The 26,026-nt window shown below is 22.6% G+C and overlaps 1 protein-coding gene across 3 annotated transcripts; it reads right to left on the reverse strand.

Annotated features, from left to right (window-relative positions):
* Positions 1-1,229: 1,229 nt before the first annotated feature.
* Positions 1,230-26,026, reverse strand: LOC107996982 (laminin subunit beta-1). Of its 3 annotated transcripts, XM_062084186.1 has the most exons (15): positions 24,463-26,026; positions 22,390-22,500; positions 20,579-20,623; positions 18,516-18,596; positions 17,725-17,947; positions 16,200-16,505; positions 14,480-15,042; positions 13,513-13,692; positions 12,174-12,499; positions 11,490-11,900; positions 11,070-11,265; positions 9,686-10,132; positions 8,198-8,705; positions 6,782-7,865; positions 1,230-6,200 (listed from the first exon to the last, which is right to left on the reverse strand). In XM_062084186.1, the coding sequence occupies exons 2-15, from the start codon at positions 22,451-22,453 to the stop codon at positions 5,229-5,231; spliced, it is 5,406 nt and encodes a 1,801-aa protein (XP_061940170.1). In that variant the 5' UTR covers positions 22,454-22,500; positions 24,463-26,026; the 3' UTR covers positions 1,230-5,228. The 3 variants fall into 3 exon arrangements, with proteins under 3 accessions (XP_061940170.1, XP_061940171.1, XP_028522096.1); XM_062084187.1 differs by lacking the exon at positions 18,516-18,596; XM_028666295.2 differs by lacking the exons at positions 17,725-17,947; positions 18,516-18,596; positions 20,579-20,623; positions 22,390-22,500; positions 24,463-26,026 and adding an exon at positions 17,484-17,614.

The raw sequence follows: 26,026 nt of genomic DNA on the forward strand, positions 1-26,026 counted from the left end.
ATAAAGAAAAAGCAAAGAAGTTTAAATTTTTATAATTTAATGATAATTAAAATAGATTATATTAAAATAATATTTAACATTTGGAATATTACTCTTGATATAATAAAACAAAAGGTAATACTTTTTTGGAAATATTGGACATCACTTTTTATTTTGCTTTTGAAGATATACTTATAAATTAATAAATGATGAAAATAGTAATAGAATATGTTCTGCAATTGAATTATTAAATTAATTTAAATTTAATGAAAAATTTAATATGTACAACAAGTAATATAGAATAGTAATATAAAATTAAAAATTTAAATATTGAAGAGGAAATGTTAACAAAAATTTTAAAATTATTTCTTGAAGTTGATATACATTTAGGCTATATTATATGAAAATAATAAAAAAAATTTACAACATCTATTTTGAATTACTCGACGAAATACATTATATAATATATTATATTTCGTCGAATAATTCTAATATAATATAAATATAATACAATAGCAACATATTTTTATGTATCAATATTCTGAACTTCTTGATAATTATAGATATAATGAAGAATATTCATTAAAGCATAATATAAAAATTTACAAATATTGAATACAACATCACAAAAAAATACCATGATTCTTCCTATATTAATAATTAAAAATGATATGGAATTGATATTTTTAAAATTCAAAAAGTAAATTTAAAAAAGCTATTTCTCTCTTTTTAGAAATTTTAAATTTAAATATAAACGATCACTTTATAACTGCACAGAGATTATAAAACGTAATTTAAATATAATATTAATGTAACAAAATCTATATAATATTTTAATGATAATTGATAATTTTAATATCAGTATTGTATACTATGTTTTAATATTATTTTTATTCACTTTATTATTTATTATACTTAGTCGTAAAGGTAGGTCGTAAAGAAAGATGTTTGTAAAAATGTTTGTGAATTTTAAAATATATTTTACTTTATATTTATTATATTTTATTTATATTTATTTATTTGTTATTTATTTTTATTTATATTTTATATTTTGTAATACATATTTTATAAAAACGTATAATAAAAACTTTTATATTTTAAATATTATTGTAATTTTTTTATACACATTTTATGTAAATATATTCTAGAGATAAGTTAATGCATAATCTAAATAAAAAAGATAAAATGGCATTATTATGGTATTTTATTTCAAAAAATAAAATGCTGGAGGAAGAAATTTTATACATAGATTTAATCTATCTTGTTTATTATTTAATATAACAGATAAGATACACATACGATTACATATACGGATAGAGCAAGATCTGGGGAGTATAAAAGATGCGATAGAACGTCCCAATCAAACTGTAAGAGCTTTTTTCTTACAATCAATGCGGTTATTATCGTGATGGCCTCGTCAGTTCGCCAATTTTAATCGTTTTTCTGCCATGGCGTTGATGATTTCGCCTTGAAAAAGCTCGTAGTAGATTAAACCAATTTCATTAAATGGATAAAAGAACTTTCTTCTGAAATCCAGACTTCACAATAATTGAAAGTCTATTATCCTTAAACCAAATACGTTATCGATGCACATTTTGATACAAAATCCAAATCTCGTCTCCAGTGACAAGTCTCTTTAAAAAAGGATTTCTTTCATGTCGCTGAAAAAAAAATCGCATGTAGATACGCGGTTCATAAAGTCGGTCTCCGTTCGTGTGGAACCTAAACACCCATCGATTGACATATCCTATCTTGATCAGGTGATTATATACTGTTTTTTTGGAAATGTTAGTGGCATCCATTATATCTTGCACACTATATCGCGAATTTTCAACGAGCATGGCCTTGATAAAGTCCGTATTCATCGTTATTGAGCGCTGCGATCTTCATCTTTCAAGTCAAAATTGCCATCTCAAAATCTCTTAAATCAATTGCGAATGATCATAATTGTAGCACTATTCTCGTAAACAATACAAATCTTGTCTACAATATCATTTACACTATCATCTTTTTTAAAGCAATAAAGCATAATACTGCAAATGCTTTTTTTGGCTATTTATATCGATGTAGAGAAAAATTTTAAAAGAGACTGTGCTAACAAAACGTACTTTAAAAGAGCTTTGAGATAACTGAAATCGATGCCATAAACAGTTAATAGATAAGTCTGCATGCATATGCATATAAAAATATAATCAGTTAAAGTCATTTCTAGCGTAGTGCGAAAGAAACTTAGACACCTTAATATATTAATGTGTGAAAAATTGGTAAATTAAAAAAAAATGAACTTGAGGAAAAAAAATTCATAGACCAAACTTCTGACCAATTTAAATATATAGTAGAATAAATCTATAAGTCTGATTTTTGCATTATTTCATGAATACTTTATACTTTATTTCAAACATTTCATGTATACTTTATACATCATTTAATGAATTTTATACTCTTTTAGTGAATTTATCGATATATTTGTTCAATCAAAAGCGAAAATATTCAATGAGTGAACAAAATTGTTACAATACATTCTGAATTCTTCTAATATGAAAATATCAGCAGTGGAATTAGTTTATTTAGAATGTTTGAGAATGTTTCTTATTTAGTTTATATTACAAAATTGATGAATCTAAATCAATATTAAGTTAAACAAAATTATAATATTTTTTTCAAGTTTTTCAATTTAAATTTTATTTTAATAATAAAATAAATCTTTTGAGCAACATAATTGGATTTACAATTATTAAAAATTATTGAATTAAACATTTATTAAAAAAGTAATTTTAAAGAAACTTTTACGTACTTAAAGTTAAAATTTAATAAGAAAATTTACATGCGTAAATATTAAAACTCATTATAATATGTGTTCATAAAAAATTTGGAAATTTATAGTAAAATTTGCTAAATAAATTATATATTATCTCATTTTTAGAAAAAATATAACTCTTGTTTTAATAATAACATAATATCAATTTCGATTGTTAAATTTTAAATTTATTAATATATTGATATGTATGAACATTATATACACATATGAATGAAATTATTCATCTTAAAGTACAATTAGATCAAGCATAAAAACGAAATGAAGTTGCGAAACAGCTTTGTCTTCTTCTTTTTATCTAACACAAATTTAAATTGCTTATATTTTTTATTTATATTTTGGCCTTTAAAATCAAAAATGTTTTATAAATATATTAATATTCTATAATTTAGGACTAGATAACTGCTGCTTCTCTCCTTAATTTGGATTTTCTCGTTTCTTGAAACATAAAAGAAGATTGGAGAAGAGATCAGGATATTATTATATATATTTTTGGATTTTCTCGTTACATTTCTTGCAACATAAAAGAAGATTGGGGGGGAGATTAGGATATTATTATATGTATATGTTCTCAATTAAAACAAAACAAAATATAGTAGGGAGATATGGAATGATTAAATATGAAAAAGTAGTCATATTGATAATGAAATAAAAGCGAGGAAAAATGTTCAGGTCTAGTATAATTCATTAAAGTTGTCTTAAGTTGCGTACAAAGAGAGATAAAATCGTTGCAAACATTGTATCCCAATAATCTAAATAATTATAAGAATATAATAATTTTTAGAAATTAATCAATTTATATCCAAATTTGTTTATAATTAATATAGTTTAATTGTATCATTATACTGAATATACAATTGAAGTATTAAAAATATGTATTCGTATTAAATACATTTAATATTTAATAATATTTTTTTTGTTTTTTCCATATATTTTAAATCAAATATTCTTTTATTATATATTATAATTTTATTTATTACCAATTCATGTCAAATGGAAAAATACAATTTGGTGAAGAGATATAGTAATATATTTACAAATTACTGATAAAAATTCTATCTATCTATTGCACCGTATCTTATTTAAAAATTATTTATCAAATGCAACGTGTATAATATATAAGTACAAATTTTAAATTAAATGTTGAATAATTAAATTTTTTTTATATATTGTGAATTAAATCGATACATTAATATCTTAATTCTGTATAAAAACTATCAGTCATTTTTCTTCAATAATAGTCAATTTGCGCAATATTCCTCGTAATTAAATTATACAATTAAAATATATTGTCAAGGATATAAATTCTCTATACCTTATAAAATTATTTATTAATTAGGCAGTTAAATATATATATTTATAATGATTACTGATTGATTATTTAATCTATATATAATCTTGATTTGTGAAATCATAAAATAATTTATAATGTAAATCTTTCAACTAATATGAACTAATATAAAAATATTCTATTTAAAAATATAAAATAATATTTGGCATATTTTCAGTAAAGTTTTTTTTTAATTATAAAAAATATTTATGTCCTTGTCAATACATTCTAAAATTTTTTGATTTTTTTCAGATCAATGATACTCTTCGTAAAATTTTTTCTCGTTTTGAAGAACATTCTCAACGCGAAAATGATTATTTTTATTAATTTTATATTATGATCTACTAATTTTGTACATTATTCATTTTAAAATATTTGGTCCATAATAAAAAATTTAACATAAAAAATACGAATTTTGTCTTTAGTACTTTTCATGATTAATTCCATGATTTAAAATATTTATTCTATAATTTAATTTCTATTTTCCATGAAATTTTTAAAAAGTTACATATAAATATATATATGAATGTGAAATATATAAACATATAAATGGCCTCTTTATTTATAATTATGGCACTGGAAAAATTCTTTTTTTTTTCTTATTTTTCATATATTTTTTAATCATTTTTAAAAAAGATGATAAATCGATTTAGTCTTCATAACCTAAAAATTATTCATACTCTATTTTTTAACTTCTTTTATATTCATTCAATGATGGTAATATTTTGTTCATCGTTGTACATTTTATAATAGATAAGATTTAAAAAAATATTTATAATTAAAAATTATTACAATTAAAGTTCCTTAATAAAATACTTTTTCTAAATTTCTGCATTTAGATCTTTTCTTTTGTAAAATAAATTTACATGAAATTTATCACGATCAAACATTTTTTGTGTAAAATTATTAATAATAAAATTTTAAACTCAGTAAGAAAAAGAAAAGTAATCTACAAAGATAAATATATCTACAATATGAAATTTAGCTCGCTCGATTTAGTATCAAAATACAAAACAAAATATTGTCAAGCATTCATTTTTAAAAATCCAAGTTAGTCACAAAGGCATATACCATTAACCAATTATAACCAATGGTTGCATTCGCTCAAGAAGTACACTGTTTATAACGTTGCGCTTTCTGCTCGATTTCCGCCAAATGTTTTTCCATTTCCCCAGTTAACGAGTCAACCTGATCCATCAAGTCGGACAACATCCTCTCATTATCTCTATATACACTCTCCATACCGTCCAAATCCTTAGATTTCGTCGAGGTATCAGCAGTCAGTTCTGAGGCCTTCTGAAGAAGCTTTTTCGCCCTCAATATATTTCCATTGCTTTTATTCATTCTTGAATCCAACAATTCGTCCGCATTTTTATATTCCATGGCTAGCTCTTTTGTCTTGATATCAACATTCTGCGCTTCCTCGGCAATTTTACGGGCTTCAACACTAATTTCTTGATTCAAAACGAAATCATTCCTTACTGATTGAGTTTGTAATTGTTTCAATCGAGCATCCAAAGAATCAACAGTCTGAGTAGTGCTATTTGCCTGCATCTGAGCACCTTTGGTCACCTCTGCTATCTCTTCCAAGTCTTTTTCAGATCTACTAACATCACGTTCGGCTTGGTTGATTGCTTCTTGAGCACGAGTTTGAGCTTTTTTGGCATCATTCAACAAAACTACCACTACATTAGCCAACATTTGCTTCTCGATTGCGTCTTCTTTCATTTTAGTTGCTCGGTTTTTCAATTGTTCGGCTAGATAAAGATCGTCTTTGGTATCCGCGAGAATTTTATCAGAATCAGTCAAGGAACCGACAATACTCTTAATACGATCGGCCAATTCTTTGATTTCATCGGGTTTCAATTGGATGTTCTTGGCCAGCACTTCATTTGCTAAATCTCTTACCATGGCAGGAGTCGGTTGATCTTCATCCAAAGTACTGCGAATTCGCTTATTTATATCGGAAAGATCTTTGCTCACATTGTCAGTTAGATTGCGAGCTTTCAAAGCGTAATTGAAGGCATCTTGAGCATTTGATCTGGTAGCCATTGCATCCCGCTTCACTTGACTCATCTGAATAAATTTTTTAAATATTATTTTGATGATTAAGCTTAAATAATAATAGTTCGGATAAAAATTTGATTGTTGCATAAATCATTGTACAAAAAATTACTTAATAAAACAAAAAAAATCTTTTGTTAATTGTGAAAATTAAATTGAGATTATTATCTAACAACTAATTCAAGAATAATTATTTATATGTTTAAACAATTAAATAGATAAATTAAATAATTATTTCGATTTCAAGTAATACAATAGCAAATTTTGATTTTTTTATTAAGAAAATTATTATAAGAATTTCAAGTTATAAAAGATTATTTTATTTTATTTTCTTTCGCTTTATTTTTCAATATATATATTTATATATTGAATATATTTATTTATTTATTATTTAGAACATATTTTATTTTCTTTTAAAATTTCTCTAATTTAAAATCAAGAATAATAAATCATTGTTTTAAGATAAATATTAATAAATACAATTCTTTTTAAAACAGAAATATATGGTGAAGTTAAAAATTTATAAGTTTAATAATTTTAGTTTTTTGAGTAAATTTGTCAAATGAAATTGAATAGAAAACAATAAAACTTACATTGCGAAGCAATTGTTCAGCCTCATCTTTATGACTTTTGATCTTAGCAGCTTGTTTTTTAGCTACATCTAAAGCTTGAGTGGCCTTTGTCATGGCACCCGCATCGCAGGATAAACCGCCACAAAAACCACAACCAGCGCCACCACACACACTACTACAATCAGTCACATTATCTCCGCACATTTCTAAATTTAATTCAGGCATAATATTATTGAATATTTTCAATTTTTCATTTATTTTATTTAACGATTCCTGATTCTTTTCTTGAGCCTCTTCCACGAAACCTCGATTCTTAGCTAATAAACTTTCGGTATGTTTAACGAATCTCTCCGCATCCGTCAGAACATTACTAGTATCGTTTGCCATTTTTTCCGCTTGCCTAGATTGTTCTGCCATTTGTTGTGTAACATTAAGAGCACCTTGTACGTTTTCTTCTTGCAATCTCGTCGCGTTTTCCTTGAGATCTGCAGCAGCTTGATGCAAACTATTTGTTCTGTTCTTCAAATTCTTAAGAGCAGCATCCCCCAGATTCACTCTTTGGCTAACATTCTCTAAGAGATTGTTCACTTCTTCTAATTTCTTAGTCGACGTAGACACATTGTTATTCAATTCTATGGTCAAATCATTCAATTCGTCTAAATCTTGGCTTCTAATAGAAGCATTACTGATCAATGCTTGCACTTGATCCAAAGATTCGACCATATCGTCGAATTCTTGACTATAGACACCAGTCGTTCCAATCTTTTGTATCTTCGATGCCTCTTCAATAACAAGGTTTGTCTTATTTCTTAAACCAGTTAATGTTAAATCCCAATTGTCAAAACATTCGCCGCAAGGATTGCATTGAGGCGCATATCCGTAGTAGCCACGATCGCATTGGTCGCATTTTTCGCCACCTATTCCTTTGTGACAAATACATGTCCCAGTTTCTCTGTCGCACTGCTGGCTGGCAGAGCCGGTTAAATCGCAATCGCACGGATAACATTCGACGTTTGGATTGCCCCAGAAATTTGTTTGACACTCGTTACAGCGTCTTCCTCCGAAACCTGGTCTGCACTCGCAAGTACCATCGTATGGATTGCAACTATTAAGATAAAAATAAATAATTTAAATTTAAATAATTTTTTAAAATTGATATTTTTGATTTCTGTTTCATTTCTTTTCTTTTTTCCGTAATTTTAATTTTATTTATTTATCAAGTTTATATTTATTATTCATTTTCAAAGCCACAATATATCAAGTATAATAATTAAGAAATTAATTTATGAATATATTATATACACTATATTATAATTACGTATATATTATATTTATATCATTTTTTTATTTCTTTCAAATATTATTAATTATCATTACCATAAAATTTATTTATTTCTTTAAGCGACATTTATTAAATTAAAAATATAATATACAAACCTATCGGAGACACTTCCAACAGCATCGCATTCACAAGGATCACAACCTTGGCCACTAGCAATCCTCCAATGATTTTCTTCACAAGAATCGCATAGTAAACCGATCACATGAGGTAAGCAAGGACATTGTCCTGTTCGATGATCACAAGGTCCAGCATTTCTATCTGTACCCAAAACATCACACTGGCAATCCTGACAATTTTGTTCAAGAGCATTTCCGTAAAATCCTGGTTTGCATATCTGGCAGTTTGATCCATCAGTGTTATACAAACATTGTAGGCAACGTCCAGTATGAGGATCACAATTTCCAGCTAGACGAAGATCCGTATTGTTATTGCAATTACAAGATTCACAGATGCCACCAGGAATCTCAGGATGACCAAAGTAATTTTCCGCACAGTTTTCGCAACGAGGACCGGTGTATCCGTCGAAACATTCGCAAATCACATCATGAGTCACAGAATCCAAAGAGCAACTCTCAGCATAAGAATGGCCAGAATCTATGGTTCCTATAATTTTAAATGAATTTATAGAAAAATAAAATAATTAAAAAATAAAATGATTTGAATGTCACTGAATTACTAATTACAAACCAAATTGTTTTTATATAAAAATATATATAAATTGAAAGTATAAATCATTTTAATAATTATTTAATACAAATGATACATAAAATAAATGATCTCATCGATTCTGAAATATTATTGTTATCAATAATCATTCTAATTTTTAGATAATTTTTCGATATATAATTTTATCTTCATCATTATTCAATTTTAGTTTCTGAAATATTCATGAAAAATTTTTATTAAATTTTAGATTATCATTAATACTATACATATATCATATTCTACTTTTTACTTGAAAATATATTAATCTTTATATTTAAATATTTAATATATATTTTTTTCTAAGTGATATCTTGTCAATAATCTACGAATTTGTTATTGACAAATACATATAAAATGTTAAAATCATTACATTTGAGGTAAAAAATTTAATGATAATGAAATTACATGTACATAACTTTTAAATACGTAATAATTACCATAAATTGATACAATTTTATTTTTAATCGAAATAATTGTAAATTAATATCATAATGAATTACATAAAGTGCAAATCAATAAAATCTAATCTAATTTAATTTTTCTTTTTTTTTATTTATTTTTTTTATTATTAAATTATAGAAATAAAGCTCATTATAAAATAAATAAGTCTATTCATAATCTAAAGGATTTTTTAAAAATATTTCGATTATAATTAAGATTATAAGTATAAAAAAATTTTTCAAAATATTAATTTATACAACATATAAATCGGAATCTTTTTTCTAAATAATTACCAAAATAACTTATAGATTCATATTCAGCGAGTAAAATCTATAAGAAATGCCATTGAAAATTATAAAATCAGATTCGTATACGAATAATATGATGATATGAATAATGAATGATTAAAAAAAAAGTTGTTATTGTTTTTTTCATACCTGGACAAGGACACGCTCTACATGGAATGTCTACACCGATCCTAGGATCACCATAATATGTCTCAATGCATCGATCACAATTGTGTCCAGTAGTATAGTCTCGGCAATTGACACACGCACCAGTCTTGGAATCACAACTTTCAGCATGGCCATTGCATTCGCATCGTTGACAATGAGGGAAATTCCAAAAGCCAGGTTCACATTGACCGCATGTTCTTCCATAAGTATTCGGTCGACACTTGCATCGTCCTGTTTCAACATCGCAGAAATTGTCCAGCGCTCCTACACCATCGCAATCACAAGATATACAACCCTCTGGGCCGAAACCATAAGTTCCAGGTGCGCAACGATCACAGCGCCTGCCAACGACGTTTGGTTTACACGGACAAATACCTCCGTAACTCTCACACAGCAAACTGTGGGATCCAGTTGGATTACATTCACAAGCTGGAATATAAAGGCAATGAGTTAATAAATGATTTGATATTAATATAAAGTATTTATTAAATTTAAACTAATTTCAAAAAATATATATATTATTTATTTTCTAAGATCAAAACATATTTAGAATTAATGTTTAAAATTAAAGTTTAGAAATGCTTTAAATTAATATGTTATGCAGAAAAATATAAATAAAATATATGCTTAATTTATCCTAAAGATGACTGAAATTGAAAGGATAAATATTAACATTAAATATTTACATGTTAAATAAATGGGATTTGATTAAATAAATTTTTATAAGTGCAATATATAGAATTGAAACAATTAATAATTGTAATGAAATAGTTATTTCAAAAATTACACACAAATATCTGTGATTCATTTCATCCACAGTATTTATCTTTCATGCGTTTATCTTATATTTTATTGAATTAAAAGACAAATTGATATTTTTAATATTAAAATTTTTATATTATTTTTAAATAGATGTGTTTATTGTGTCACATTCTTTTTTGTGGATATTTCAAGTAAAATATACAAATCATATATTTATTTTTCTGAATAAAAGAAGTTACAACTGTTTAAAATAAAAATTTTTAAATGTTATTATATATATCATATAAAGAGCAATAATATATTATCGTATCAATTTTAATTTAATTTAATTTAAATAAAAATTGTTACAAATCTTTCTCAAAAATTAATAACATTAACGAATATGAGAAATTAATTTTTTATATTGCAACAAATTTTTTAAAATCGACTATATTTTAAATTCTTATATCTGTAATATTTTAATAGTATTAAAATTTTTAAATTTTGATAGTAGCTATTTATGAAAAAAATTGAGAAAACTGATTAAAAAGAAAGAATTGATAAATTATAAATAACATAATTGATGAAATAAATTGATGAAATTGAAAGTTCATTTTCTACTTACAATGTGCACCATCGTAAACATAATAACCAATACTGTTTTGATATTGTCTACAAATTTCCGGAATATTATCCCATTCTGTGTTAATATCATTAAAGAATTCACTACAATGATATCTTTCGTATTCTTGTCGACGAAGTTCGCCAATTCCAGAAGTTTTGAAGAAAGGAATAGCATCTATTCTTGGCCTCAGAACAATCTGAATGAATTTGAAATTGATAGAAATCAATCAGATTAATCAAATTTCTACTTATACTATAAAAAAATTAATTTTATTGATTAAATAATTATTCAATAAATAAAAACTAAATCAAATTATAAATTAAAAATCAAACACTTAAAATTAATTTCATTTCAAATATTATATTACTCACAGAATCAAACACTTAAAATTAATTTCATTTCAAATATTATATTACTCACAGAATCAACCAAGATGGAAGCAGAAGGTGTATCGATATGATTGTTAAATTTACGAAATTGCAATAAGATATTGTATCGTTTTCCTGCTTCCAAGCAAATGGATGGTTGTACAACAACGCTTCTCGATCTTAAAGGAAGTTGCGCATATAATTGGTCATATTCCGGTCTCCATTCAGCACAAGGACCATTAGGATCCACTGGACCATCTCTTTCAATGATTATTTGAACATTTTCCCAGGATCCTACCTGAATTGGTTCATATCGTACGATAATATCGTACCATAAACTCTTACGAATATCATCAATCGTGAAATTTAAGATTGAACCCTCAAGTGCCTTCATAAACCCGGTACCAGTCCAAGTACTGTTTCTTCCATCGCGATAAGGTTCTCTAATCACTACTTGGCAGTTCTATAAAAATAATCAATGAATTATTTATTTATTCGACGATAAAAATAAAAAATAATAATAAGAATAATAGTATTATTATTTTATTATTTATTTATATTTAATATTTTAGAAAATATATTTTAATCAATCTTAAAAAGTTTTTAATACTTAATTTTTTTAAATAATTTTGTAAAAATTATATCTATGTTTTAAAAAAGAAAATTATATTATGTTTTGACAATTTTTCACTTTATTTATTTTCATAACAAAAAAAACAAAAAAAATAACAATTACATCAGTAGCTCTCGATAATTCACCCTCGTAAATCAAAAAGTCCAACGATCCAGTATAGTAACTTTGTTCAGGTTGATTACAAGTTCTGCCACTAACGTGAGGTCTGCAACGACACTGACCAGTAATCACATCACAAGAATTCTCATAAGAACCACCGGGATCGCAATCACAAGGTTTACAACCATCCGGATCTTCCGAGAGACCCCAAAATTCTGGGAGACATTGATTACAATCACGAGCAGTGACGAAACGTTTACAAGTACATTCGCCAGTGACCATATTACATCCACGATTATCGATAGTGCCCAGAGTATTACAGGTACATGCTAGAAAAACAATGATTAATTTTTGTTTTTCTTTTTTTTAATAAAGTATAAGAAAAAAATCATAATATGAAACAGTATGTCATTATAAATTTTTGTTTTAAAATTAAAATAAAAATACTGCGAATAAAAATGATACTTCATACAGAATTTCTGTTTTTAATAATATTTATATTATTAAGAAATAAATTTCTGCATTTTTGTATTTAAAATAATTTTTTTTTATATACAAGAAAAGAAAGAAATTATTTAATTTATAAAGATAAGTAAAAATTCAATTTTTTACTTTTAGAAAATAATATCCATTTCGTTTTAGAATTGTAATTATAGATTTATCAATATGTTATCGATATCTTAGATATATATTGATAATATCTAATACATTTTTTTTTTACAAATAATTAAAAATTATTAGAATTCTTATTTTTCTTATTCAAAATTATTATTAAAATATATAAAAAATTTTAATAAATTGTAAGCTAAATAGGATTTATTGAAAAATTATATTATGAGTTTACTTCACACATTTCTATTCATATCTAGTAATATATCTTTTATATCATATCTTTTATATTTTTTTTTTATATCTGAATGATTATATATTATTGACATATCGAATTATCGATAATATTAATTTTTCTTTCTTCTATAAACACTATTTTATATTGACTTAACTTTTGAAAAAAAATATCAATATCATTTAAATAAAATTGAAATTGTAAAGCATAATTTTTGTTATATTAATTTTATACAAACGATTTATTTAATAGCTATTCATTCTATAATAATATTAAACAAGATAAATGATCTTTTTTTGATTTTCCTTTTGTACATGCATTCAGTTGTTAGAAATTGTACTGTTAGTTTAAATTTCATTGTATTTTTTACTATTTTTATAATTATTTTTATATTTATCAAAAATCAATATCTATCATCAGAAATCCTCAATTTTTGATACCGCATTGAATATGAGAAACAAAAAGAAAATTAAAATGAAAATGTTTACAAATCGATACCTTGACATCCCTCAGGATTTTCAGGATCAAAGTTCCAATAACCATATTTACAACGATTACAACGACGACCTTCGACGTTTGCTTTACAATGGCAACGTCCAGATTCATCTCCACTGAGAAGATCGGTTCTTGAATCACATATACCATCATCCAATGAACCACCAAGGTCACAATCACAAGCTGCAGAAAAGTAATAAATAAATTTTTTAATCTATTTTGAAGCATATATTAAAAAAAAATACAAATAATTAAAATAAGAAATTTTTTCTTTTTCTTTAATTTTTTTCTTTAACTTTTGAAAAAAAATATTAATATCATTTAAATAAAATTATAAAGCATAACTTTTGTTTAATTTATTAATTTTATATAAACAATTTATTTAATAACTATTCATTCTATAATAATATTATAATATATAAACAGAATAAATAATCTTTCTGATAAATTAAATAATTGCATAAATAAACTAATATTAATATTAATATATATCATAAATTCAAATTGATAATTATTGATGTGTTGATTGTATTAATAAATTCTTTTGCACAAATTTTATAACTTTATAGTTTTATAATAAATTTTATAAATAAATAAAAAAAAATACTATTATGAATCCTGTCATAATAAATTATAATTATAGAAAGACATCTAGCAAGTATAATACTTTATTTATTAATTCCTTAAACAAAAAACTAAGAAATACATTTTATTTTATCATAAAAGCATAATTGCTATCAATAAATATATACAAATAACTTAGAAAACAACAAGAATTTTTCATTCTGCTAAGAAATAAGTTTCTAATTTTTTCTTGTAAAAAATTATATATTAAAAATATTTGATAAAAGATATTTATAAATAAATTTATTTAATCTTAATCTTTTATATTTTCAAGTATAAATTGAAAATTTTAAAAAAATAAAACAAAATCTATCGAAATTTTTTGATTGTAATAATAACAACTTACGTAGACATGCCTCGGAATGAGATATATCCTTCGTGACATCGTGATAGTAAAATGGTTTGCATAATTCGCAGTTTTGACCTCTGGTATTGTGTTGACAATCATCACAAACACCACCAGAAACTCTTCCAGATCTTTCATAGACCGTTTCATCGAAATGACAGGAATTCGTATGATTATTACAATTGCAAGGTCTACAAGCGTTCGTCTGTTTTCCAACTGCAGGTTTCCAGGGAAGATCATTATAAAAATCTTGACATTTTTCACAATTTAATCCCGTAGTATTATGAGTGCACTCGCATCTGCCGTGCACCATGTTTTCTTCGTTAGCAACTCCAGGAAGTGGAAGACATCTGGATGCATGGCCATAACAGGAACAGGATCCACGAATCACCATATTTTGAATTGCATAATAATATTTTTCTCGAATTTCTGCGCGATTATCGAGAAGATCGTCTCCTAATGTGTGTAATCTGGTCATATTTATGCGGAGGTTGGTGATTTTTAGGAGATTTTGTACTTCCTTCGAATAGGGATTGTCTATTTCTAAATTTTGGGGCAAGACTCTAAAAATAAACGAATATAATTTATTCTATTAGATTTTATATAAAAAATAATTAAGAAAATTTTATCATTTTTTTTTATAATAGAAATATGATAGAGATAATTAAAATTTATAAATGCAAATTAATCGTATACTATTTTTATATAAAAAAATATAATTAAAAAAATTTTTTTAAATTTTGAAAAAAAATTCAATAAATTCGAAACATAATTTGGCATAATTAATTTTTATAAATAAATATATATAAATCATATAAAAATTACAAAAATTTTTTAAATAAAATTGTAGGATTTGTTAGGATAATAAGGATTGTAATGCAATTTATTATTTTCAGTTAAAAAATACTTTATGTCCAAAAAGTCTAAAATCTAAAAAACTTTAAGTTGAATTTTGTAAAATTTATTGCATGAGAGATAAGAAATAAATAGAGCCTGATATTCATCTTTTTTATATCAGAATAATCCTCAAAATTTTATGTCAATGACATCAATACCAATAATGCAAAAATGATTTTATTAATAATATTTGAATAATATTCAATACATTAGCTACTGTCATATTTGTACATGTAGTATATAATATATGATATTGAGAATTTTTTATTAATATTATAAATAATAATTGAATGAAATTAAAATTTTATGTTTGGAATCTATCCTATCTCCTATCAAAATTTTATGTTGATTATCGAAGCTTTTTGAAATTACAATCAAAATTACAACAATAAATAATTTTTAAAAAAATTTCAAAAAAAAAAAAAATTTTTTTTCAGAATAAAAACTAACAAATTCTTTACACGAAAAATAATATTCATTTGTCATTAAATAATTAAAATAAATAATCAAAAATAATCTTTTTTTTACTTTCGGTTTGATCGTAGAAATTATCATCAACGCAACAATTTTACAACAATTTTTAAAAAAATATCAATACAATAAATTAAGTAATAAGAAATAATTATAATAAATTAAAATATAATATTAATAATTAGAATCAAGAAAGCATATTAGAATTAGTTATCGTTTCATAAAAAATCATAACTACTATTGCAAGAATTATCAAATTCATCATTATAAAATTCATCGATAAAACATCATAAAAATTTGAATCATGAAATGCATCGTTATATATTTATTCTGATTATCGTTATTTACATACCTGAAGATAACATCGCCCCCTGTAGATGGCGCCACGCCGGAATATCTCGATTCGCAGATAACATCTGTCAGTTTTTGAGGTGGTCCCGTAGAAGCATGTGGAAAATACTGTTCACAATTATGCGCGAAATATCGATATACTTGCCATGTTTTACCAAAGTCGTACGATCTCTCAATTAACATTGACGCAGGTCTAAATGTCTTGAAACGAATGATGATATGGGTAAAATGAAATTCAGCTTCGAGATCGAAACGTATTGTAACGTTTTCTACCCCATTTTCCGCTTGCCACCAATTTTTAGACCAACTGTTGGATTAAATTAAAGAGAAATTAAAAAGAATTATAACATTATCGTAATTTAAAATATATAGAATGAGTCTTGTAATGTGATCATTTGAAATAACTCGTAAATTTGTTTTATGAAAATATGATGTAGATTAACTTTTTCCTATACATATATATGTATATATGTATATACATAATAAACAAATTCTTTTAATTTTTGAAATATTTGCAAAAAAAATTTATTCAAATTAGCATCCAATGCTATAAAAAATTTAGCCTAATCTAAATTCTATTTTAATTTATTCAAAAGTGACTTCGATTTTTCCCGTTCATGTGTATATAATATAATAAATAAATATTATAAACATTGTTCTTAATTTAAGAGGAAATCTTAAGAAATTAGTATTGAATACACATAATGATTAATATTTTTTTGAATATTTTAAAAACTAAAATTTGGAAATAAAAATTTGAAAATAAAAAAATACAAAAAAAGAAATAATTTTTTTAAAAGTAGATACAGAGAGAAAAAATTGATCATTTAAGATCGATTTTATTTTTTTAATAAAATTATGTATTTTTTAACTGATATAAATATAGACTATTATCTTTATTATCCTTATTAAATTGTATATATATATATATGAAAGATAAAGAATACGTAAAACTCTTCGTGTTTTTTGTTTTATATTTTACAAAATTCAAATTAAAATATCTTCTAAACTAATAATTTTTTATAATAAATAGGTTTTTACAGAAAATAATAATCTATATTTATAATTAATGTACTAAAAAATACATAATTTCACTAAAAAATAAAGCTGATCTTCTTCATGTATCCTATATTTCCATTTATAAAAAAATTAATAACAGAAAATTATATTTCTTTTTATCATTTATAACTTTTGTATAAAATATTTTTTCATATAAGAAATAATTTATGAGTTATTTCAAATGATTATATTACGTGACTCAACTCGTACAATTAATTATTTTTACTTTGAAGACAATTTGATGTTTATTTCATTGCTGTATTATTATTTTAATTTGATGGCAGTGAAAACTTTTGATTTAAATATAATGAAAATAGGTAAACTTAATGAATTTTAAACACTTCTATGAAATTATTGAATTAAATGTATCCAAAAAAAATCTGAAAATATGAATAGAAATTACATGGAAATTTTTTTTTTAATTTTTTTAAAATATAAAAGATTGAATATATTCAATTTTTACTAACTCAGTAACAATATTTTCAATATTGTGTTGTTGCTTCGGCATCGATGCATCGCAAAAGAAACATTTCTTTCGATCCTTCAAATGCGAAACGATACAATATCTTTCTGGTCCTTTAAGTCCACAAGTAGAAGACGCACTCAATCGATCTTTTCGACCGATTAATAGATTTCCTGTTGAGGGATAACATGAGCTCTGCTCGCAAGGATGCCTCTTTCGTGCTGGACCTAAAAACGACAAAATAAAAGAAGAAAAAAAACAAAAATGTATTCATAAAAAATACATCAAGTTAACCATTATTTTAATTATTTTCTTTGGTATCATTACATGGCAATTATATTAATTAACTGCCAATTTATTATCTTATACATTAGGTTAACAAAATCCCCAGAAACCAAGAATTAGTGATCGAAAATATAATATTCAGGATATCCAATAGTATCATCTCATCAATTAGATTAAGAAGATACGAAGAAAGAAATTAATATTATTCTTACTGAGCTTTTATTTTGAAAAAAGAAACTATTTTACTATTTTACTGAAGAGATAGAATAAAAGAGAAAACATATATCCTTGAATTATACAAAGCAATCTATGTTAGATAAATAAATCATAGACGAAGTTTTAGTTTTATTAAACCGAAATTAAACAACAGATATCATTGATATTAATTGTACATTTATACTGGTTTAATTATAGATCTTGTTTTGTCCTGTAAAAACAAGAATAAGTTTTAAATGAGTAACATTATCATGCTGGTTTTAATCGATTGTGAAACCAGCAACAATAAGCTACCTCTTGGGTTAGGAATGTTCAGCTTTGGCCAATAATGGCGTTCTTCAATCACCTCCGACATATCCCCTCTCTGGATTGATCCTATAACACCTTCATTTTTATCTCTGATTGCTCATTGTTATAAACAATAAGCGATAAGATATTAATACATTTATAAGACTTTTGAAGAGTTGATTCTAAAATCCAAAATAAACACAAAAGTTGATATATAAAAATATTTCTTTATTAAATTATAAACAGTTAAAGTTTAAAAAAAGTAAAGCAGAATAAGAATACTCTGTTTCCATCATATTGCTGCAGTCTCATTTCATCTACTGCAAAATTTATTGTTTATAATTTAATAAATAAGCTAAATTATAAATGACAATAAATAATTTTTTGGAAATTTTTGAAATGAGATTTTTTTTTAATTTTTTAAATGAGAATTTTTTCAAATAGGTTCCAATCTTAATTTTTCTGAGATTAATCAATATTCTTGTATATATTTTTGTAATTTTTGTTTTGGTAGCTAAAATCAACCTTCCAAAAATGTCGCACAAATACATTTGTATTTTGTATTATTCTATGAAAAAGTCGATCAACAAGGTTAATTGTTTAAATAATTGATTATTGTTGAAATAATTTCAAACTACATTTTTTTTTGTAAAAAATTTTCGCAAAAATTTTTCACTTTTTTAACGAGTTTTCAATGAAAAATATTAATCAACCATGCGCTCTATGATTAACTAATGTTTTTTGTTAATAATTCAATAAACGAAAACGAAAATTTTTACAAAGAAAAAAGTTATTTGAAATCATTTAAGCAATCATCAATTGATTATTGCTGAATTTTTAAGACAATTTGTATATCTTTACGCAAAAAATTAAAGTTTATTTTAATCTAATGTTACATAAATAAAATATTATATAAATATATTTTTAATATGTTTAATATTTTCTTTTATGATAGAACTTAAATATCTTGAATGTTTTCTAAATATTAAACTGCGTTATTTAAACTTATGATCAGACAATTATGATTTATTATATAGATTTGGGAATTTGAAATCTTGAAACAAAACATATCAAATTTCGAAATTTTTTTTGCTATTTTTATAATTCGAAATTCTCTAAATCCAAATAAAAAATAATTTATTCAGATAAATAATTTTACGGTAATATAAAGCCACTTTTATTTATTTAATGATTTAATTGAATTTGTGTTTAGATTTTAAATTTATTTTTATTAAAATAATTTTATCAATTTATTATAATAATATGCAATGAGTATGACAAAACTATTTAAACTTTTTTCATAGAAAAAAATATTTTTTAAAATATAATTATAACATGTTTTTGTGTTATATTTCTTAATATATTTTTACTATAAGTAGATATAATTATTATAAGATTATATAAGATTATATAAATGAAATTTGAAATAAATTCAAAAATACAATATAATATAATATAAATGAAAATTTTAAATTATCTATTACAAATATAAAATAGAAAAATATAAAGGAGAAAAATATTAAAAATAGATTTATTAAATATCAATATTTATTTATATAATAATATAAATTAACTGTGTAAATATATAGGATTTTAAATATAGATTTAAAATATATATTTAATTAAATATTTTATAACTATTATGTATATTTCTGAATTTTTTTTAAATTTTACCCATATAATTTCGATAGTTACAATTTACTTATAATGTTAATAACATTTTAAAAAGTTGTGTATTATATTCATATGATTTTAACACATAGTTTAAATATTTAAATTATAAAAAAAAATATATCAAAAAAATTTAATTTTTTAGCAAAATAACTATTGTTATTATTAATTAATTATAAATCCAATTTTGAAAAATTTCAGAATTCAAATTTATTAATAATTTTTTACAAAATAGATATTATTTAATTTAGATTAGAATTTTGAATTTCGAAAATTACACAAATCTAAAAAGAAGATTTAAAATTAAAAGATATTTTACAATTTCATGTAAATAAAATTAATATTAATTATTATTTTTTTATTTTTTTAAAATATTGAAAAAACTTAACTTAACTTACCTCTATGTACAGGTCTTTCTCTGGAATATTGTGGATCAGCTGAATCTAAAAAGAAAAATAATTTAGTTAGAAAAATTGAAAATAAACATGTATGCTTTATCTTTCATAGGAATTTAAATCTATTAATTAATTTATATTGAAAATTTCAAGTTTATGTGAAAGAAATAAAATGTAAGAAGAATTTTAAAAATGTAAAGAATATCTAATATTATCTTCTTTTTGAATTTATTTACAATTTTTTCTTTTTTCGAAAATCAACATGGATAAGAAATGTAAGATAAATTGAATAAATGGAATATATTAAATAAATTGAAAATCATAATAAATTGAATAATTCAGTCATATATTAATTTTTAATTTTTTAATGTTATTATTTTAAAAAATTATTTCAAATCAAATGAACAAATGATATTATTTTTTTTATTAATTGAATATTTTAACTTTTAATTTTAATTTTTTATTTTAATTATTAATTTTTAATTTTTAATTAAATATTTTAACGTTTGACAGAATAAAGAAAACCGATGATTACTAATTTCTCAAAAGAAATTTTAAACGAAACCGGAATTGTGCAGTTATCAAATAGTTCTTACTATAATATATAGCGGTTGGGGCTATCGCAAGAAACAACCGGATGTTTATGATGTATCTTTTGTGGAAATCACCGTTAAAAATGAATAAAAACTCTTATATTTAATAAGATTTATAAAATTTTTATTATTATTATCGAATTCAAATAATTGATTATTATTATTTTTTTATTATTATATTATTTGTTATGAATATTAAATTCTTATTTTATATCATATGTAAATATTTTACGATAACAGAACAAAATTTTATTTTTAGAAAAGTATTTCATTATAATGAATATCTTATCATTTATTTTTCAATTTATAATATTCAATGTTTCTTATTTTGTTTCTGAAATAAAATTTTTAGATTTAAAAAATCAAAATATTATATAATCTGTAAAGAAAATCTTATTCTTTAATAAATAAAATTTTATTAAAATGAAAATGCTTTATGTGCTAATGCTTTTTTTTTTATATAATAAAAAAAAAATTATTGAAAAATTATAATATAACAAAAAATTCAAATGTTATATAAGATAATCTAATATAAAATTATTGTTGTTTTACAAAATTTTTGAGTTTCTATTTTTTAAATATATATGTAACATGCAAATTATAAATAAAGAATAAAATACAAAATATAGAAAATATTACAAGATAATTTTTAGTGAATTAATAATGATGTGAACGTCTTTTAATCTTCTTGTTTTAAATTTTTAGAATGCTTAGATTTTAGAAACTAAAATAAACTTGAGAAATTCAAAAGAAAGGGGTCGACGGGTCGAATCCCTATCTAATCGTAATGGATAAAACTACATCCTAAGACCAATGAATGGAAAGCATGACGTGATCAAAAATAGATGAATTTCAACTAGTTACGTATTTCATTTCAACAAAATGTTTTTTTTCTTATTCAATAAAAATTAAATATTATTTTAAATATTCAAAATAAATAAATATTCAAAATATATTTTAAAAACATTTTTATTTTTTTTATTAATTATAAAAAAATCTGTTAATTCATAAAGATAATAATAAATTCATATAAAAATTTTTATTCCAATCTATTTTAAATTAATCATTATTAGTAATCTTATTCATTATGCATTATTTATTAAGCAATAAAATTTTAGAAAAGATATAATTCTAAGTACTAAAAAAAATTATCAATAACTGCGATATGTTATTGATTAATTGACACATTATTAATAAAACATATTAATAGATAATACTTACTTAATACAATTGTTATTGCAAATAACAATATTGCCAAAATTGCTTGTGCTGATATTCGAGACATTTTCTTTCTTCTTCTTTAGCCGTTTAAATTTTTAAATCCGATTTAATCTGAAATTTAAAAAAAAATTTTTTATAAATAAAATCTTATATTTTATAACATTCTATAAAAAAATAAAGAATTTGCAAATTTCTTAATGAAAATTTTAATAAAATTTAATATGTAAAATCTTATTTATCAAATTGATAAATAAATATATATTTTATACAAATATGACAAATATGAATTAATAAATATTTTTAATTTGAAATTATTATAATTAATTTTTTATTAATTTAATATTTTCTTGGAAATTCAATGAATCACTTAGCTTACAAAAATAATAGTAATCTAAACAGATAAAAATTTTATAAATATTTAAAGTTTTTTTTTTAAATTTAAAAAATATTTCATAAAAGAAATTTTTATAAACATCAAGAATTTTATAATGCATTTGTATTATATTATAAATCATTTAAGTATCTATTGTTTATTTTTTTCACGATAATGAATCATCATGATTATACTGATACTGCGATATAATATTGCTTTTCATTCTTTTTATTCTGTAACATAAATATTTAATAAAATAAAATAAAAACTAGAATTTTTTTAAATTTTATTATTTTTAATTTCGATCACTTTCAATATAAATTAATGAAATTTTAATAAATTCTGAACGTAATTCTTCTATATTAAGAGATTAAGAACAATAAATAAAATGCAATATAATATATGACTTATTTATAATGCATCAAAAATTTTCTATAAAAACGTTTCGAATTACAAATAAAACACTTATTATTTACAGAGTTTTACTAACTATTATTATATTTTTTTATTTTAATTATTTATTTCTATATTTTAATTATTTAATATTTGCTTATAAAAATCGTTATAAATAAAATCCGGTTTTATAAATATTTATCGCGCATATAGTTCAGTGACCAAACTAATGCTTGCGTAGATCTGGAACGTCTGATAAATTACTAGTCGTTCATATTGAAACAAAAAATGCGAAAAATTTGTAATATAAATTTTCGTAATAAGATATTTCATAATTAAAAAATATTTTTATTTCAAAATTGACTAATTTTGATAACTTAATGTTGATTTAATTTTAATAATTAATTTTTTTAATTAGAATAATTAGAATAATTTTTTAATTAGAAATTAAAAAATACATATTTATATCTTATAATAAAATATAATTGTCTTTTATAGAGATAGTATGTATATTATATATATATATATATAATATTTAAAATAATATATATATATTAATTTGATACATATTTATTATTTTTATGATATATTTTAATTAAAATAAAAAATTTTATGATATAAATAATTAAAATAAAAAAATATAATAATAGTTATATATATAATATGTTAATTATATTATAATAATAATATTATAATAATAATTATATTATAAAAATAATATATAATCTCATATTAATATTGTATTTTAATATATTTTATTTTATAAAAAAATTATTAATATTATTCAATTCTTACTTCAAAATAAGAAGCTAAATTCTCTTAGAATAAGCATAACATTAAAATTCAAAACTTAAATACAAACTTAAATGCAATTAAACTAACTTACGTAATTAATTTAACAACAATTATTAATTACTTTTAAAATAACACTTAATTACAACAATTTATATACTCACTTAGTTCGATATTTTTTATTCCAAGTATCAAATTTTCAAATCAAAATCTATTTAAAATTTTGCTAATGAACAAAATCTTCAAAAACTCCAAAAATATAATCAAAACTAGACACACTCATGCACATATATATATATATGTATATAGGAATTACACATGAATTTCCACTCATATCAATCAATCTTCCATCGCATCCTTGTTCCTTGTCAATAAAAAAACAAAAGAAAAGCATTGTTTCACATGTAATTAAGCTTAAAAACAAGCATAAACAAACTACAATTGTGCTTGAAAACGCAGCGACATCGAGTATGAGAAACGAGAATAACAGGAACGAATAGCGAGAAACTTCTTACCTAACTCGATGTGCCTCCCTCGAGAATGTATCTCGTGCCATGAGCAGATAGACGGCTGGATCCACAATTATGATCGAACGAAACAAATAGATCAATCGAAAACCGATGATCTAAGACACATTCGATCTCCGCGATGCACCGTGCCGATCACTAGATGAAAAATGTATGGGAGAGAGAGGCAATCGTCGTGTGGACGCCTCTTGTGACGCGTCTCTCTCGCGTCTCTCTGTTAAGGAGAACCTCCGACAGCGACCAGTGCCGTATAAAGAATGAGGTCCCTTCCTGTCAACTTGTGACGAGGGTGCTGACGCAGCCGAGGGACAAAGTGAAGTTCTTAAATCTGAGTAGAGGAACATGTGCGGGGGCGATCAGAAGAAAAAGTTTTATAAAGGATTATCCGCTTGCAATTTTAACAGAAGAATCTATTCTTTTATTTATTTTTATTAATTTGATGAATTGATATATTAAGAAAGTTTGAACGAAAGATAAAATAAACGAAAGATAAAAAGAGATTGAATGAAGCAATTCATCATATTTTATTATATTAATAATTTTAAGAATTGTTATTGAAAGAAATGTTAAATTTTTAATGAATTTGAAGAATATTTTTGCAAAAGATTTAAAGATTTTTTTTAAAACTATTTAAAAAATGTTGTATTAGTATTTATCAAAATAAATTCTTTATATATATATTATAATATTATATTAATATATATATATAGTAGACAGAAATATAAAGAAACTTGAAAATGATAGGAAAACAAAATAAAATGAAAGAAAAGAAAATAAAATGGAAAATATAGAAGATAAATAAATGACTATTATATTTTATCCATTTTTTTTAAATTTAATTTAAAAATAATTTAAATTATTTAAAAATATTTAAAATATTAAGATTTCAAAATTTTTCAAAATTTTAAAACTTATAATTTTTACTTCGTTTATTATGAGTTACTAATTTTATTCTTCTATCTTTTAATAATATTAAACATGAATTTTTATAATTGTATTGTTCAAAGAAGATTCAATAAAGAAAATAATGATCACAGTACAATAATTATTTAAAAATTATTTATAAAATTATACAAAAATTATTTAATTCGTATGTATAATTGCATTAGTATTTCGTTTTAAAAATATAAAGTTTTTGTATTAATATTATATATAGTTATAGTATTATATAGTAAAAAAAAATATGCAAAATTTTAAATTTATTTGATATTATATAACAAAATTCATAATAATATCAATATATAATATCAATTATAATATTTTTATAACAAAATAAATTTATTCATATATAATATTATACAATTAAATATATATTTTACAATTAAAAAATATTTTCATATCGACATATCACGATATTCTTTTACATCAGACAGATTATAGTACACATGTGCAGCACACTTGTATTCGTTTTTCTTTACCTCTCCTTATTTTTGTTTATAGCTAATACTGTTAAATACATCGATCCTTCTTCAACTATAATAAAAAATTTTTTCTATGAAAATAATTTGATATAATATCTTCTGAGATTAATTCTATAGACTAAACATAATCA

The sequence above is a fragment of the Apis cerana genome, linkage group LG13, assembly GCF_029169275.1.
Source record: "Apis cerana isolate GH-2021 linkage group LG13, AcerK_1.0, whole genome shotgun sequence".
Classification (NCBI taxonomy): Eukaryota; Metazoa; Arthropoda; class Insecta; order Hymenoptera; family Apidae; genus Apis; species Apis cerana.